A 15,048-nucleotide genomic window follows, 5' to 3' on the forward strand; every position below is an offset into this window, starting at 1 on the left:
GGTCAAAGCTGCTTTGAGTTAATTAGACAAATTTATAGTTATATCTATATTATTTATTTTGGCCTAAAACACTAGATTCATATGAAGATTTGTAATGAGACTTGCCTTAGCTTTGGCCCAATTTGGCAGTTGGCCAATACTAAATCTGTAGTCCAAACTGGCAGTACTGGCCACATCATCAAAATTTGCATCATCTTTTTCCTCGTCATCGCCAGGAAGTTTACCATCCACTGTATCATCATGGTAGAATCTATGGATGTTGCCAACTGAGGCTGACTTAAGAATAGGAAAATTGCCATCATTTGCTGTTGTCTCCATCAAGATTGGGTTAGGCATCAAGGGCTGATCTGATCTGTAAGAAAATAAAAGTGTCTTTTTTAAAATCATTAATCCAAACTTAAGGAGATGTGTTAAGCCAACTTATCATTTTAAGACCAAACCATTCCTTTCCTTTATAGGAAAAGTCTATGTCTGTTTAATAAAAAAACTAACTAAATAATTTTACAATTCTTGTTTGTTTTTATTTCTGATGTTCCTTCAGAACTGAAAATAATTACATCCCAATCCAAACCTCCTACGGGATGGTGAAGGATAGTGGCAGGTAGTGGTTTGAACCCGGAACCACTGAGACAACAGTGCACAATCCATACAACACGACCATTCTTGTAGTCCTTTTTGAGTTAAGGAAGTGTATGTGTGACTGTAGCAAAGACACCCCCCCCCCCCCCCCATGTTGACTAAGCTTAACAGAGAGGAAGTCATGTAGAGCAGGGTTCATGGACTTTTGGTTCAGGGATGAATCCCTGACTTGTATATAAAACTTAAATGTCTTTGGGTTTTAATCTAGGAGCTAGGAAATATGAATACTGATAGTTCAACAACTTTCTCATTGTTAAAACAGGCACGAACTGGTCCAGAAAAGCAACCTACCGAAAGTAATCAGTGTCTTTCATTTGTTTGCCCAATTCATGTAGCCTTCCTTTTATGTGATTGGTCATATCTGAAGGCAGACGCCAGACAAAAATGCAACTGGAAAAAACAAAAAAAATATCTTGATTTCATTCTAAAAACAATATAACACTTTTTTATTAAGGAAAAAAACATAAGCCAAACATTAGCTTAAGCACAATGGATCTATATTTGAAATAGCTAGAATTATTTTATGACTGAATGACCAATGGTTAATAAAAACAAGCTAAATAAAAAAACAGAGTCTGTCACTAACATCGCCCCATCCAACTAAAGTTTACATTCATATGTAAAGGTAATGGCTTAATAATGGCTTGTTTTTAGTGATAAATATCTTCTTAATAACTCAATGAGAACAAGAATATAAAGTTATCATCTAATAACTTACAGGGATGTACAATAAAAAGAAATGTTATTGTTATTACTAGAACAGATAACATGGAGACCCGGCCATCAGTGGTTTTGGTTTATCAGTGAAATATTGACCATAAATTGAACATAAAGAGATTGACTCATCAGTGGAGCAAATAGACTTACCCATCAGCTGAAACAGTTATGACATGTTTCAGGTCATTAGCAAACTTGACACCAGTGATGACCTCCGAGTGGCCATACATGGTGGCCATCAGCTCTCCAGTGTTGAAGTCTAGTATGCAAACATTCTTGTCTGTGCAAGTCGTCGCTGCATAAGTTCCAGAAGGGTCCAAGTGAATTCTAAGCAAGATTCCCTCATCACTGGATGATCCTTTGTAACATTTCTTTTCTTTAGTTGTCTGAATATTATACAGTCTGTACAGAACAAAGAGAGAGCACTATAAGAATGTTAAATGGAATAAGAAACGTCAAGACGAGCTTTAGAGCAAGATGTTAACATATACTCACAACAGCCCAGCATAATGTATATAAGCATTACCCTACCTATAAAATGCTTCCTAATCGTATGCGTCTCATATAACCTCTGCCTATCAGTCTATAACTTAATTCTACAGTAACCTACCGTACATTCCTGTCCTGACATGCTGTGGCCAAACACTTCTGTGTTGGGTCAATGACCATGTCATAGAGAGTTATCTTGGTGGCTAGATGGTGTTCTAGTTGAAACTGGAACTCTGGCACCTGAAACAAGGATTGTACTTTGTACACTTTGGTGAAATAGTAAAAGTTGGATGTGGCAACCTCTTGGCCGCCTATTGAGGGCACTCAAGTTTGAATTCTGACTCAAGCTGAGTTGTGTTGGCTAAGTGCCTAAAGGCAGCATAAAAGAAAAATTATCCCAGATTCATAATACATAAAGTGCAATAATAATAAGAGAGAGAGAGAGAGAGAAAGTATTTAACTTATAATATAACTTTAAAAAGTAAGAACCAAATAGGAGTCCACAAAATGGAGAACGCTTTCATAACAACGTAGGAAATAAGAAGCATTTTATAAACGGCTAGAAGTAGATGACATTCGACGGTTCCCTTTATTGTTATTGAATGTGTTTGTTGTTCAACACCTGAGTTGACTACCTATATTTATTGTTCGGCCTTTCACCGGTGTTACTGAATTATTTTGAGTATTACCTCCAACTCATTGTTTGTATTCGACACTGCGTAAGTGCTTAATGAGTCTATCTGTCTTGAAGTTATTGATGCATGTCTGAGTTCAGCAGATTACTCTGGAGATGTCTGGGTTTCTTGTGCGGGTGTATTCAACACGATGAACCAACAAGACGTAGAAGATGCACACAAAAGTAACAAGTGAAAAGACTAAATCCAAACTGTTAGACAATTCAGATGATTTAATACAAGGAAAAGGCCACAGTCGAGTCTCTGTCGATAAATACATGTTATCCCTAAAGAATCCTATTACCAACTAACTTTATGTCTCTAGGAAGCCTCTAACCCAGGGGTTCTCAACCTGTGGGTCGCGACCCCTTTGGGGGTCGTTTGATCATTTGCCAGGGGTCGCTTAAGACCATCGAAAAAATGGATTGTTATTGTCTACTCTTCTATTGCTGTATGTGTGCCGGGGGGGGGGGGGGTGTTGCGTCAGACTGGGGGATTGTAAAAGGGGTCGCCGAGCTTAAAAGGTTGACAACCGCTGCTCTAACCCAACTAAGTCAAGTTCACTAGTCGTGTTTAAAGTTCGTCAATTATGGTGCGTCTCTATACTAAGCGTCTTACATTAGTAAAGCAGAATTGAATTAACAGAAAGTGAAGAAGCTGGTCATAGGATCAAAAGATAGGAACCTTTTTTTTTTTGCAAGACAAAAGAATGACAACTAGGATAGCTGCCTGGTTATGTGCTTCATGGTCCTGAATTCAAACCCCATCCTTCCACTATCCTGCGTGAGGTTAGGGCTAGGATGTAATAATCTACAATTTTGAAGGCACATCCCAGACATGTAAAACAAACTAAAACAGCTAATCTTCCAATGACAATACTTACTGTTGTGGCAGTTCTGACTAAGATAGACTTGTCAGCACCGCAGCTTATCATCCTCAGCTTATCATCTGTATCAGTAAAACGAACAGCAGTGATGGATGAGGAGTGATCCCCTAGTGTCTGTACAAGTCCATAGTTCTGGTCAACATCAAAGACATGAATGAGTCGGTCACGACTTGAAGTGGCCAGAAATTTACCTGAAGTCACAAAACACAAGAATATTAGGATAAGTACATTGTTGTGTTAGTATTCTATCAAAAGATCTGCAGATCTAATATACAAGCTTTTTATACAAATATCAAATGCCTATGGCAGACTGTCAAATATAATAGCTGTCATCAAAACACAAAACATGTACAAATCTCTGGTAATACAAAAATAACTATCAGATAATGGTACAAAATTTATAAACACAAAAAAAAAACTATGGAATAATGGGTCAGAATATAAATACAAACTGGGCTCAGTAGAAATATTTTATTCGTAAAATAGGAAATTAAAAGTAAGATAGATTTACACTGCACAAAATGTGCTGTGATAATTTAAAAATGATTGTTCTAGTAATTTTTAAAATGCATGCCAAAAAAAAAACGACTTTCTCCGACAAAGAACACTTAATACTCTTGCAAGTCCACTCAGCTGCTCAGGCACTCTCAAATGATGAAAGAGACTATGATTAACTTGAACAAATTTATTTACAAGGGAAAATGTTGTTTTTGGTCTACTAACTTGAGCATTCATAAAGTCCCTATTCTTCTAGCATCTCTAAAACTTGTATTTCCTCTCTTACTACTCTTTTGATTCTGAGATCGCTATTCATTCAATTTCTGAACTCTATTAAATAGGCATCATAACAAGAGACTTGACATAATATATACCAGCAGCTATGTTGTTTGCTTGTAGCTACATATAAGTTAACCTACCATGTTCAGTATAAGAGTATTCAAGGCACATTACATCTGAGTCGTGTGCTTCAACACATCTTTTCTCATTCAAATAATTCATATCATAGATTCTGAAAGAAAACATATTGTTTTTTTTATGTATTATACGATAGCTTATGTAAAGAAGCAAAAAAAAAAAAAAAAAAAAAAAAAAAAAGGCAAGGGAAATAAAGAAATAAAGAGATTTGACAACTTGCCTAATATTGCCTTGTCTGTCACCAGATGCCAACTCACCACCGTCAGGACTAACTCTTATTGACCTGACTCCATTTTTACCATCATAGGTTGTGTCAGTCTTGTCAGCAGCACCAGCTGAAATAAATGACATCCAAATGTGTAATTAGCAGTAAGACAGAAATACAAGGAGAATACTTGGGAGATTAAGTAAAATAAATCTACAACCAAAGTTTCTTCAAACTCACCTGGGTTATAATCAACATTACAGAGAGATGCTAAAGTAGGGTCAACATAAACAATTTTTAACAGTTCCTGCAGAGAAGATAAAGATGTTTGGTTTATTGACAGTTAAATAGGAGGACATGGCTAGATATAGCAATTTTAAATCCTAGCTAGCTCTAAAAGTGTGCCAAAATCTAAGTGATAGGATGATCAGTGCAAAGACCTGTAAGTTGTATCATGACCTTTTTAGTATGGGTGATGGATTAATGTGGGTATAACTAAAATGACTCCTGGGTTTATTTTGATGAATACAATGGAGTGATACTGACTTGCACATAACAAAAAAAAAACAACAACCCAAAGTTTATATGTATGCAACGAAAGACTGCTACACTTACGATTCTAAAGTTTCATCACATTTTATAAATAAATAACATGAGCCTCTAAGAGGATAAGAGTCTCTTGCTATATAGAATATAGTAAGTATAATAATAAGTAGAACCTGGAGGTAAGTTCTTGGTTTAGAAATTTATTGAGTGCTGTGCTAGAGTGTAACCAATTATGTGACAATATAGGCCAGTGATGCCCAAACTATGGCTTGCAGGCCATATCCGACCTGGGACACTAGACTTTAAGTTGCAATCGAATATGACTAAAGACGTGACTAGTAAAAATAGAAACCTTCCATTACTCACATTACTATAAATATTTCTCTTGTAGGCAGTGTTCTCTGGCATGTGTGTGTTTAAGTTCCACACTCGTATAGTGTCATCACCAGAGGCTGTCAAGAAAGAACCTGGGGGTAGTGTGGATTTGACTCCTTCATCAAGTTGAGGATACACCTAGACACAGAAAGAGGACATTTTAGACAAGTTTCACAGAGAAAGCTAAGTTCTTATAAAATGCAGTATATATTACCTGATAAGCAGATAATCTGAATAAATTAATTTAGCATTTATTTAATAATAACGGGGTATATTTTAACAATCAAAATTTAATTATTTTTTTTAAATATGACAATTTCAAAAGAAGAAAGCATTTTTAATATTGTTTTGCTAATATTTTTTTTGCTAGTTTTAGAGCATTAGTTGAATTAGTGATTTCAGTAGCTAAATTAAAGCTTACCTCAAGTGACCATATACAGCCACTGTGATAGAGAAAGGACCAAGCCTTTCCCACACGTTTGATGTCATGAACATCCCAAATGTAAATACTACGGTCGTTGTAGACACAAGTCACCTGGTCATTACAAAAACAAAATCAAGTCCAGTAAGAAAAAAAATAAATTCAGTGTAGAAGCAATGAAATGTATAAACCAAGCTGATAGGCACATCAAATTAACAATTACCAGATATTTTAAAACAACTAAACAAAATGGGAAACTAACACAAATTTTTAAGGTGAAAATATAATATGTACATCATCAAGCCAATAATTCAAATTTATTTATAAAGGGAGCCAATTACCTTTTTATGGTCATCATCTATAGCTATAGCTTTGGTATCTGGATATTTGGCATCCTCTCTGTTACTGACCATATGACTGACATAAAATATATTAACATGAATTTCATATTTCCAATGCATGACAATTTATTAACTGAGTATTTTTGCCACTAACTAAAGGCTATGATATACTGTCGAAGTTTTAATGAGAATTTTGTGAACAGACTGAGGCAAAAGACAGAAAAAAACTTATTTAAAAGATTTATAAAAGTATCAAAAAAACTATATGATTAATACTAATGAAAGTAAATTCAAACTTTGAAGGAGATAACTATAAAATGGCTGACCTCGGGTTTGTGGCTGTGGTCACCTCTACACCAAGATGGTGAGGCTTGGGAAGGGAACATACATAAAGTAGTGTTGTAGATTTAAAAACTCTGACCACGCCCTCAGCGCACCCGACAAAGATATGATCAGCTCCAGTGGTAATACATGTGGCAGACTTGGTCTGTAGTGAAAAATCAAAAACAAAAATTATTTAACCTAAACTTGTCCAGCACAGTGCCAATACATTTTTATGTCATACAACTTTGATGCAGTTTTTTAAATTAACTAGTTTAGGCATCTGACAAAGGTATTAGTCAATCAACCAGCATTGGCAGCATACAGAACCAGGCCTGAATAAGAAGTCTTGGGACTGAAAGCAGCACTAGAAGGTCTATGCTAAAAAATTCATAAAAGCCTCACACTTAGCAACAGATCACTCATACTTAGCAACAGATCACTCATACTTAGCAACAGATCACTCATACTTAGCAACAGATCACAATAATAGACAATTAGACAAATGAGATAGTTGAGAAAAAAAACCAACTGTTCCATCTTTAGAGACCATTTAAAGCATGGTTGAAAAATGTATTGGCTTCTTATATTTTAAAATAGTTCCATCTTTAGAGACCATTTAAAGCATGGTTGAAAAATGTATTGGCTTCTTATATTTTAAAATAGTTCCATCTTTAGAGACCATTTAAAGCATGGTTGAAAAATGTATTGGCTTCTTATATTTTAAAATAGTTCCATCTTTAGAGACCATTTAAAGCATGGTTGAAAAATGTATTGGCTTCTTATATTTTAAAATAGTTCCATCTTTAGAGACCATTTAAAGCATGGTTGAAAAATGTATTGGCTTCTTATATTTTAAAATAGTTCCATCTTTAGAGACCATTTAAAGCATGGTTGAAAAATGTATTGGCTTCTTATATTTTAAAATAGTTCCATCTTTAGAGACCATTTAAAGCATGGTTGAAAAATGTATTGGCTTCTTATATTTTAAAATAGTTCCATCTTTAGAGACCATTTAAAGCATGGTTGAAAAATGTATTGGCTTCTTATATTTTAAAATAGTTCCATCTTTAGAGACCATTTAAAGCATGGTTGAAAAATGTATTGGCTTCTTATATTTTAAAATAGTTCCATCTTTAGAGACCATTTAAAGCATGGTTGAAAAATGTATTGGCTTCTTATATTTTAAAATAGTTCCATCTTTAGAGACCATTTAAAGCATGGTTGAAAAATGTATTGGCTTCTTATATTTTAAAATAGTTCCATCTTTAGAGACCATTTAAAGCATGGTTGAAAAATGTATTGGCTTCTTATATTTTAAAATAGTTCCATCTTTAGAGACCATTTAAAGCATGGTTGAAAAATGTATTGGCTTCTTATATTTTAAAATAGTTCCATCTTTAGAGACCATTTAAAGCATGGTTGAAAAATGTATTGGCTTCTTATATTTTAAAATAGTTCCATCTTTAGAGACCATTTAAAGCATGGTTGAAAAATGTATTGGCTTCTTATATTTTAAAATAGTTCCATCTTTAGAGACCATTTAAAGCATGGTTGAAAAATGTATTGGCTTCTTATATTTTAAAATAGTTCCATCTTTAGAGACCATTTAAAGCATGGTTGAAAAATGTATTGGCTTCTTATATTTTAAAATAGTTCCATCTTTAGAGACCATTTAAAGCATGGTTGAAAAATGTATTGGCTTCTTATATTTTAAAATAGTTCCATCTTTAGAGACCATTTAAAGCATGGTTGAAAAATGTATTGGCTTCTTATATTTTAAAATAGTTCCATCTTTAGAGACCATTTAAAGCATGGTTGAAAAATGTATTGGCTTCTTATATTTTAAAATAGTTCCATCTTTAGAGACCATTTAAAGCATGGTTGAAAAATGTATTGGCTTCTTATATTTTAAAATAGTTCCATCTTTAGAGACCATTTAAAGCATAGTTGAAAAATGTATTGGCTTCTTATATTTTAAAATAGTTCCATCTTTAGAGACCATTTAAAGCATGGTTGAAAAATGTATTGGCTTCTTATATTTTAAAATAGTTCCATCTTTAGAGACCATTTAAAGCATGGTTGAAAAATGTATTGGCTTCTTATATTTTAAAATAGTTCCATCTTTAGAGACCATTTAAAGCATGGTTGAAAAATGTATTGGCTTCTTATATTTTAAAATAGTTCCATCTTTAGAGACCATTTAAAGCATGGTTGAAAAATGTATTGGCTTCTTATATTTTAAAATAGTTCCATCTTTAGAGACCATTTAAAGCATGGTTGAAAAATGTATTGGCTTCTTATATTTTAAAATAGTTCCATCTTTAGAGACCATTTAAAGCATGGTTGAAAAATGTATTGGCTTCTTATATTTTAAAATAGTTCCATCTTTAGAGACCATTTAAAGCATGGTTGAAAAATGTATTGGCTTCTTATATTTTAAAATAGTTCCATCTTTAGAGACCATTTAAAGCATGGTTGAAAAATGTATTGGCTTCTTATATTTTAAAATAGTTCCATCTTTAGAGACCATTTAAAGCATGGTTGAAAAATGTATTGGCTTCTTATATTTTAAAATAGTTCCATCTTTAGAGACCATTTAAAGCATGGTTGAAAAATGTATTGGCTTCTTATATTTTAAAATTGTGCAAACACTTTTAAATATTTTTTGTTGTTGATTTATTTAGTGGTTCTTATATTGCATCAGAATAATTGTGAATTAGCATCCTCAAACCCAAATGATATTCTAGTCTTCTACAGGATTCAAACCTAAGCCTTGACAGTTAATTAAGCATTTTGCAGCACTCTGCCTCCTCTCCACTTGTTCTCTTTGTAGCTAAAACTTTTCCATTTTTACATAGCATTGGAATAAGTCCAGTTTAAATAATTGGCTAGTTAATTTTATTAAGCGACAAAGTTCCATGATTATTAAGTTAACAGATTAAAGTTTCATCAAGTCAAAAGGAACCAACTTAACTACATAGCTACAGTTAACGCTCTGCTAGGCTACATAAATATATTGAAAGCTTGCTTTCATCAACTAGAAATGTAAATGAGTTGGCATTAATTTTTTACTATTACATTACTGTGGCGTACTCTTAAGTTGGTTTCATATGTCCACTACTCACCCTGAGCTCCACCCACTTGTCCAGTTGTCTTTTTTCATTGAACTCACACAGCAGACCAGACTGTGTGATGACAAAAAATCTGCCGCACATCGGCCCCTGACCAGCAACGACATCACAGAAAAAATTGTCCTTTTGGTCCCCGAGTATCCCTGACCGCCCCATCAGAGGAACTGTTTGATTGATCTAAAGAAACATAATACATATTGTATTGTTTTCTCAGGCTGATTAAAACTAAAGAGATAACACTGGTAAGAAAGCAAGAAGGTTGCCTTTCATCTCAAATTTAAATAAAATTATGTTCACAAGTGAATAAGAGAAAGAAGAGAGACAAAACAAGAGAAAGAAGAGTGACAGAATAAGAGAAAGAAGAGTGACAAAACAAGAGAAAGAAGAGTGACACTGATACCTTTGATCTTTTCTCCTCCAAATACCAAAATCTAACATGTCTGTTACCCACAGTGACAAAACATTTTCCATCCTCAGAGAATGCTAAAGCACTGACCTATAATATTTGGAAAGAAGAGAAAGTAGTGGCTGTGAGATGTAACTATATCATTACACATGTCTATACACTCAAGCTGTTGAATGAGCTCACCTTGCTAGATACTTTGTTAGAAGCCACCTTGTTTCCTGTCTTCCAGTTCCAGACATTGATCATCATGTCGTGCTGTGTACCAACAGAGACAATCTCCTTCATGTTTGGACTGAAGGCCTGATAAAGAAACACAAACAAACAATAAGTATTAACTAAGTTTTTGTTGTATACATTTTTACACCTTATTCCATGGCTGTGATTTAATACAAACGATAGTAGGCGGTAGAACGCTAGGTTTCTCTTTGAGATCTAACGGTCCACAAGGCCAATGGGTATCAAGTGTCAAGTGGCCAACATAACAATAGGTCATCTTTTCTTTCCCTAATGCCAAGTGACCATTTGAGCTGTGTGGACTAAGACACCTTTTAAAGTCTCAAAAAACAAAACATTGCAGTCTTCGCAGGTTTTCATACTCAAGACATTTTAGTCTACCAGTTGTACATAATGATCACAAGTCAACACACACATAGATAAGTCCAAAATGTCAGGGTATACTTAATAAGAATTGGACCTTGTGAATGAGTACCAACAGCTACAAGAACTTGACTATCATCTAGAAATTTAATGATGGTTTACCAGTGAGGAATAAAAGCCTTAGCTTTTTGATCCACAGATACATGCACTCTACCATCCTAGGCTCACAGATAAATGCAAATACTCAACCAGTCAAGGCTCTACATGCAAACACTCAACCAGCCTTTGCTTTTTGATCCATAGAGACTAGCAATCCCTCTACCTGCCTTTGCTTTTTGATCCATAGAGACTAGCAAGCACTCTACCAGCCTTAACATTTTGATCCACAAATACATGGAAGCCTTAGAAGGTTACACATTTTAGCTTATTTCCTCTGAACCACTTCAAAATTAAAAAAAAACAAAAAAAAACATAACCCTACCACAACACACATACAGCCATTAAAATAATTATAACACACAAAAAATGTGTGAACATCAGAACTTATTATTTTACACAAATATAAATGAGATAAGAGAAACAGGGGAGATCATTTCTTTTTAAAGAATTGTTGCAGTTACAGAGTTGCCAGTTTGTTCAATCACTGGCTCATTAAAACAAAATATTGCCTCCACTAGTCAACAAAATAAATAAAAGTGTGCTTGCTCACTTAAAAGTTCCAGCCTCCCTTAAAACATATCAAGTGAAGGGATTTATTTTATAAACAAACATCACACAAATCATTCACTTTAGAGTTTTTTTTTCTCTAAAGAAGGGGAAAAAATGACAGGTAAGAGTAGGTTATTAATTCTTTTTTAAAAGGCAGTAACTCTGTGGTGAGAGATTGCTGAATAACATGTAGTGTCTACACTTGTTTCTCATAGCTCAATAAAATATTTTGCCTAAGTCTGCAGATTAACTGAAAATATATTGGTCCTAATGCTATGTCTGTGGCATGGGTTAAATTTTTTAATTCAAGCGAGAAAAGGTATTTCAGTATCTTCTGATATAAAAAAATATTTGTATGAGTGAAGAAAAAAAATGTAACAGATGATGTGCAATAGTTAAATGCTGAACAAATACACTACCATGAGGACAGTGCCAGAAAGGAGAAAACAAAGGAAGACATTAGAAACTGAGCAGTCATTAGAAACTGAGTCATTAGAAACTGAGTCATTAGAAACTGAGTCATTAGAAACTGAGCAGTCATTAGAAACTGAGTCATTAGAAACTGAGTCATTAGTAACTGAGTCATTAGTAACTGAGTCATTAGAAACTGAGTCATTAGAAACTGAGTCATTAGAAACTGAGTCATTAGTAACTGAGCCATTAGAAACTGAGTCATTAGAAACTGAGTCATTAGAAACTGAGTCATTAGAAACTGAGTCATTAGTAACTGAGTCATTAGTAACTGAGTCATTAGAAACTGAGTCATTAGTAACTGAGTCATTAGTAACTGAGTCATTAGAAACTGAGCAGTCATTAGAAACTGAGTCATTAGAAACTGAGTCATTAGTAACTGAGTCATTAGAAACTGAGTCATTAGAAACTGAGTCATTAGTAACTGAGTCATTAGTAACTGAGTCATTAGAAACTGAGTCATTAGTAACTGAGTCATTAGAAACTGAATCATTAGTAACTGAGTCATTAGTAACTGAGCCATTAGAAACTGAGCCATTAGTAACTGAGTCATTAGAAACCTCAATGATGATAGAAACTGGGAGACGCATGATGAAGGAATGGCTGACTTGGGGTGGAGGACAACAGAAGATAAAAGCACAAATGAAGCTGTATTCCAACCCAAGAGTTGACCACACATGTAAGCTCTGTGCCATAGTTTCTATTAAGTAGATAAAACAATTAACAAATTGCAACATGTACAAGTCAATACCAGCATACATAGAAGACTTTATCTTCTTAAACAAAAAAATGGTTGAGTCAACCCACACATTTCTATCAGACCCACAAAGTCAAGTTTTAGTATAAACTATTTATATCTAGACTTGTTTTGAAACTTTTATCTAGGGAGCAAATAGATACACATAAAGTAAGATATTCTTAAGATACCACTAGAAAGTAATCTAGTGCTTTTGTACCTAGTCCTTGTGTTTTTTTGTCCTGTGTGCTGACAAAACAAAGGAGAGCTAATACAAAAAAAAAAAAAAAAAGAAATCTTCAGTCCCTGTTAAGGATCTGATCTCTTAATCCTTTAGAGAAAATCTTAACCTCTGTTTGGGCAACCAGTGGCGCCCTCACTTTCTGTCTCAACATGCAGGGAGGAGGTAGGGAAGTTATGTCATACAGGCACCTCAGCTGCTAATATAACTGACCTATATTTCATCATTCTCTGGCAGCAGTAGACTTACACTTGATGAAAAGGAAACAAAATGATAAATAATTATTACAGACTAAAAACACAGACAGTTCTCTTAAGTGTAAAAAAAAAAAGAACAAGTATTTACTAGAGCCAGTGATAGACTTATGACAGAGATAGATTTAAGACAACTATCCACTAAAGACAGTAGATTTCAATGTTGATTTTGAGAGTTCAGGGTCTGGGGTTAAGAGTCAGGTAGAAGGTGAAACCAGGTGAAAACAGCACAGTCCAAGGCTAGGTAAGAGAGAGGTGCAATGAAGATCCCCTACATGGAGTGTTAGACTAGGAACTAAAGCCTCTGTAACTCCAGACTTCCATACTTTTAAGTTATGTCCAAATCTCATCAAATCACTCCCCTATATATTTGATTTCTATGAATAACATTCACATATAGACATATAAAAATTGTAAGTGCATGAATCTGAGTGTGTATGTGGACGTTTTTTTTTCTTCCTTTTATGTTTACATTGAAATTCTGTACAACACAATTAGTACAAAAGTTGTGGGTTTAGCATGGGATCAAGTGACTTCATATTTTTAAAAAATCTGCTTTAAACAAGTGTCAAGTTTGGACTCATGGTTAAGTTCTGAGGGAGTTAATTCTCAAGTTGATCAGTCTGCTCTTTATTGACATAATCTTCCAAGCAATAACAAACAATAGAAAAAGCAATACTTTATAAAAACAAAGCTTATCTAAGGGAAGGGACTGCTAAGTACTGCCATTTATCTGAAATATTATCTGAAAATTATGGGATTTATCTCCCTTTCTGCCATATAAAACAAAAATTAATTAATTAGTACTAAACGATTAACTAATTGGTTAATTTTTGGATTGATTCATGTATTGCTATCAACTACGAATAATTATGCGATATTTCAACTTGATCCAGGAAGTGGGAGATAAAAACATGTCAAAACATAATAAGGGGACTAAATCCATATATATATATCCACATCTTTCATTAAGTGGCAGTTATTCCCCTAATTTCGAAAATAAACAAAATAATTAATTACCAATAATTAATTAACTAATTGTTTAATTTTATGATTAAGTCATGTCTTGTCAGGTTTAATGAATGAATAATTGTGCAAAGTTTTAACTTGATCCTAAAATGGGAAATGGAGAAAAAACATATGCAAACTTTTTACCAGAAAGACAGATGGACAGAGTTGATATAAGCTTTGTAAAAAAAAAAGAAAATAAAGCAACATAGAGAAATTTGGAACCTAATACAAACAGAGACTACAATGTAATACAAACAGAGACTACAGTGTAATACAAACAGAGACTACAGTGTAATACAAACAGGCTACAAACAGAGACTACAGTGTAATACAAACAGAGACTACAATATGCCATACAGAGACTACAGTGCAATACAGAGACTACAGTGCAATACAGAGACTACAGTGCAATACAGAGACTACAGTGTAATACAGAGACTACAGTGCAATACAGAGACTACAGTGCAATACAGAGACTACACTATGCTATACAGAGACTACAGTGCAATACAGAGACTACAGTGCAATACAGAGACTACAGTGCAATACAGAGACTACAGTGTAATACAGAGACTACAGTGTAATACAGAGACTACACTATGCTATACATAGACTACAGTGCAATACAGAGACTACAGTGTAATACAGAGACTACAGTGTAATACAGAGACTACAGTGCAATACAGAGACTACAGTGCAATACAGAGACTACAATATGCCATACAGAGACTACAATATGCCATACAGAGACTACAGTGTAATACAGAGACTACAGTGTAATACAGAGACTACAGTGTAATACAGAGACTACAGTGTAATACAGAGACTACAGTGCAATACAGAGACTACAGTGCAATAGAGACTACAGTGCAATACAGAGACTACAGTGTAATACAGAGACTACAGTGTAATACAAAGACTAAAGTGTAATACAGAGACTAAAGTGTAATACAGAGACTAC

The 15,048-nt window shown here is 34.1% G+C and overlaps 1 protein-coding gene across 5 annotated transcripts in view; it reads right to left on the reverse strand.

Annotated features, from left to right (window-relative positions):
- The window catches only part of LOC106055447 (mitogen-activated protein kinase-binding protein 1-like), a 70,971-nt gene that overhangs the window by 18,025 nt on the left and 37,898 nt on the right, over positions 1 to 15,048 (reverse strand). For all 5 annotated transcript variants that reach the window (XM_056022552.1, XM_056022551.1, XM_056022553.1 and 2 more), the window contains exons 5-19: positions 10,253 to 10,369; positions 10,064 to 10,159; positions 9,658 to 9,840; positions 6,535 to 6,695; positions 6,209 to 6,284; positions 5,868 to 5,981; positions 5,438 to 5,584; positions 4,766 to 4,832; positions 4,541 to 4,655; positions 4,323 to 4,414; positions 3,403 to 3,596; positions 1,967 to 2,085; positions 1,507 to 1,758; positions 931 to 1,029; positions 106 to 352 (exon numbers count right to left, since the gene is read on the reverse strand). In XM_056022552.1, the coding sequence (XP_055878527.1) occupies positions 106 to 352; positions 931 to 1,029; positions 1,507 to 1,758; positions 1,967 to 2,085; positions 3,403 to 3,596; positions 4,323 to 4,414; positions 4,541 to 4,655; positions 4,766 to 4,832; positions 5,438 to 5,584; positions 5,868 to 5,981; positions 6,209 to 6,284; positions 6,535 to 6,695; positions 9,658 to 9,840; positions 10,064 to 10,159; positions 10,253 to 10,369 (2,079 nt within the window). The remainder of the gene's footprint in view (positions 1 to 105; positions 353 to 930; positions 1,030 to 1,506; positions 1,759 to 1,966; positions 2,086 to 3,402; positions 3,597 to 4,322; positions 4,415 to 4,540; positions 4,656 to 4,765; positions 4,833 to 5,437; positions 5,585 to 5,867; positions 5,982 to 6,208; positions 6,285 to 6,534; positions 6,696 to 9,657; positions 9,841 to 10,063; positions 10,160 to 10,252; positions 10,370 to 15,048) is intronic.

This window comes from Biomphalaria glabrata, chromosome 3, assembly GCF_947242115.1.
Source record: "Biomphalaria glabrata chromosome 3, xgBioGlab47.1, whole genome shotgun sequence".
Lineage (NCBI taxonomy): Eukaryota > Metazoa > Mollusca > Gastropoda > Planorbidae > Biomphalaria > Biomphalaria glabrata.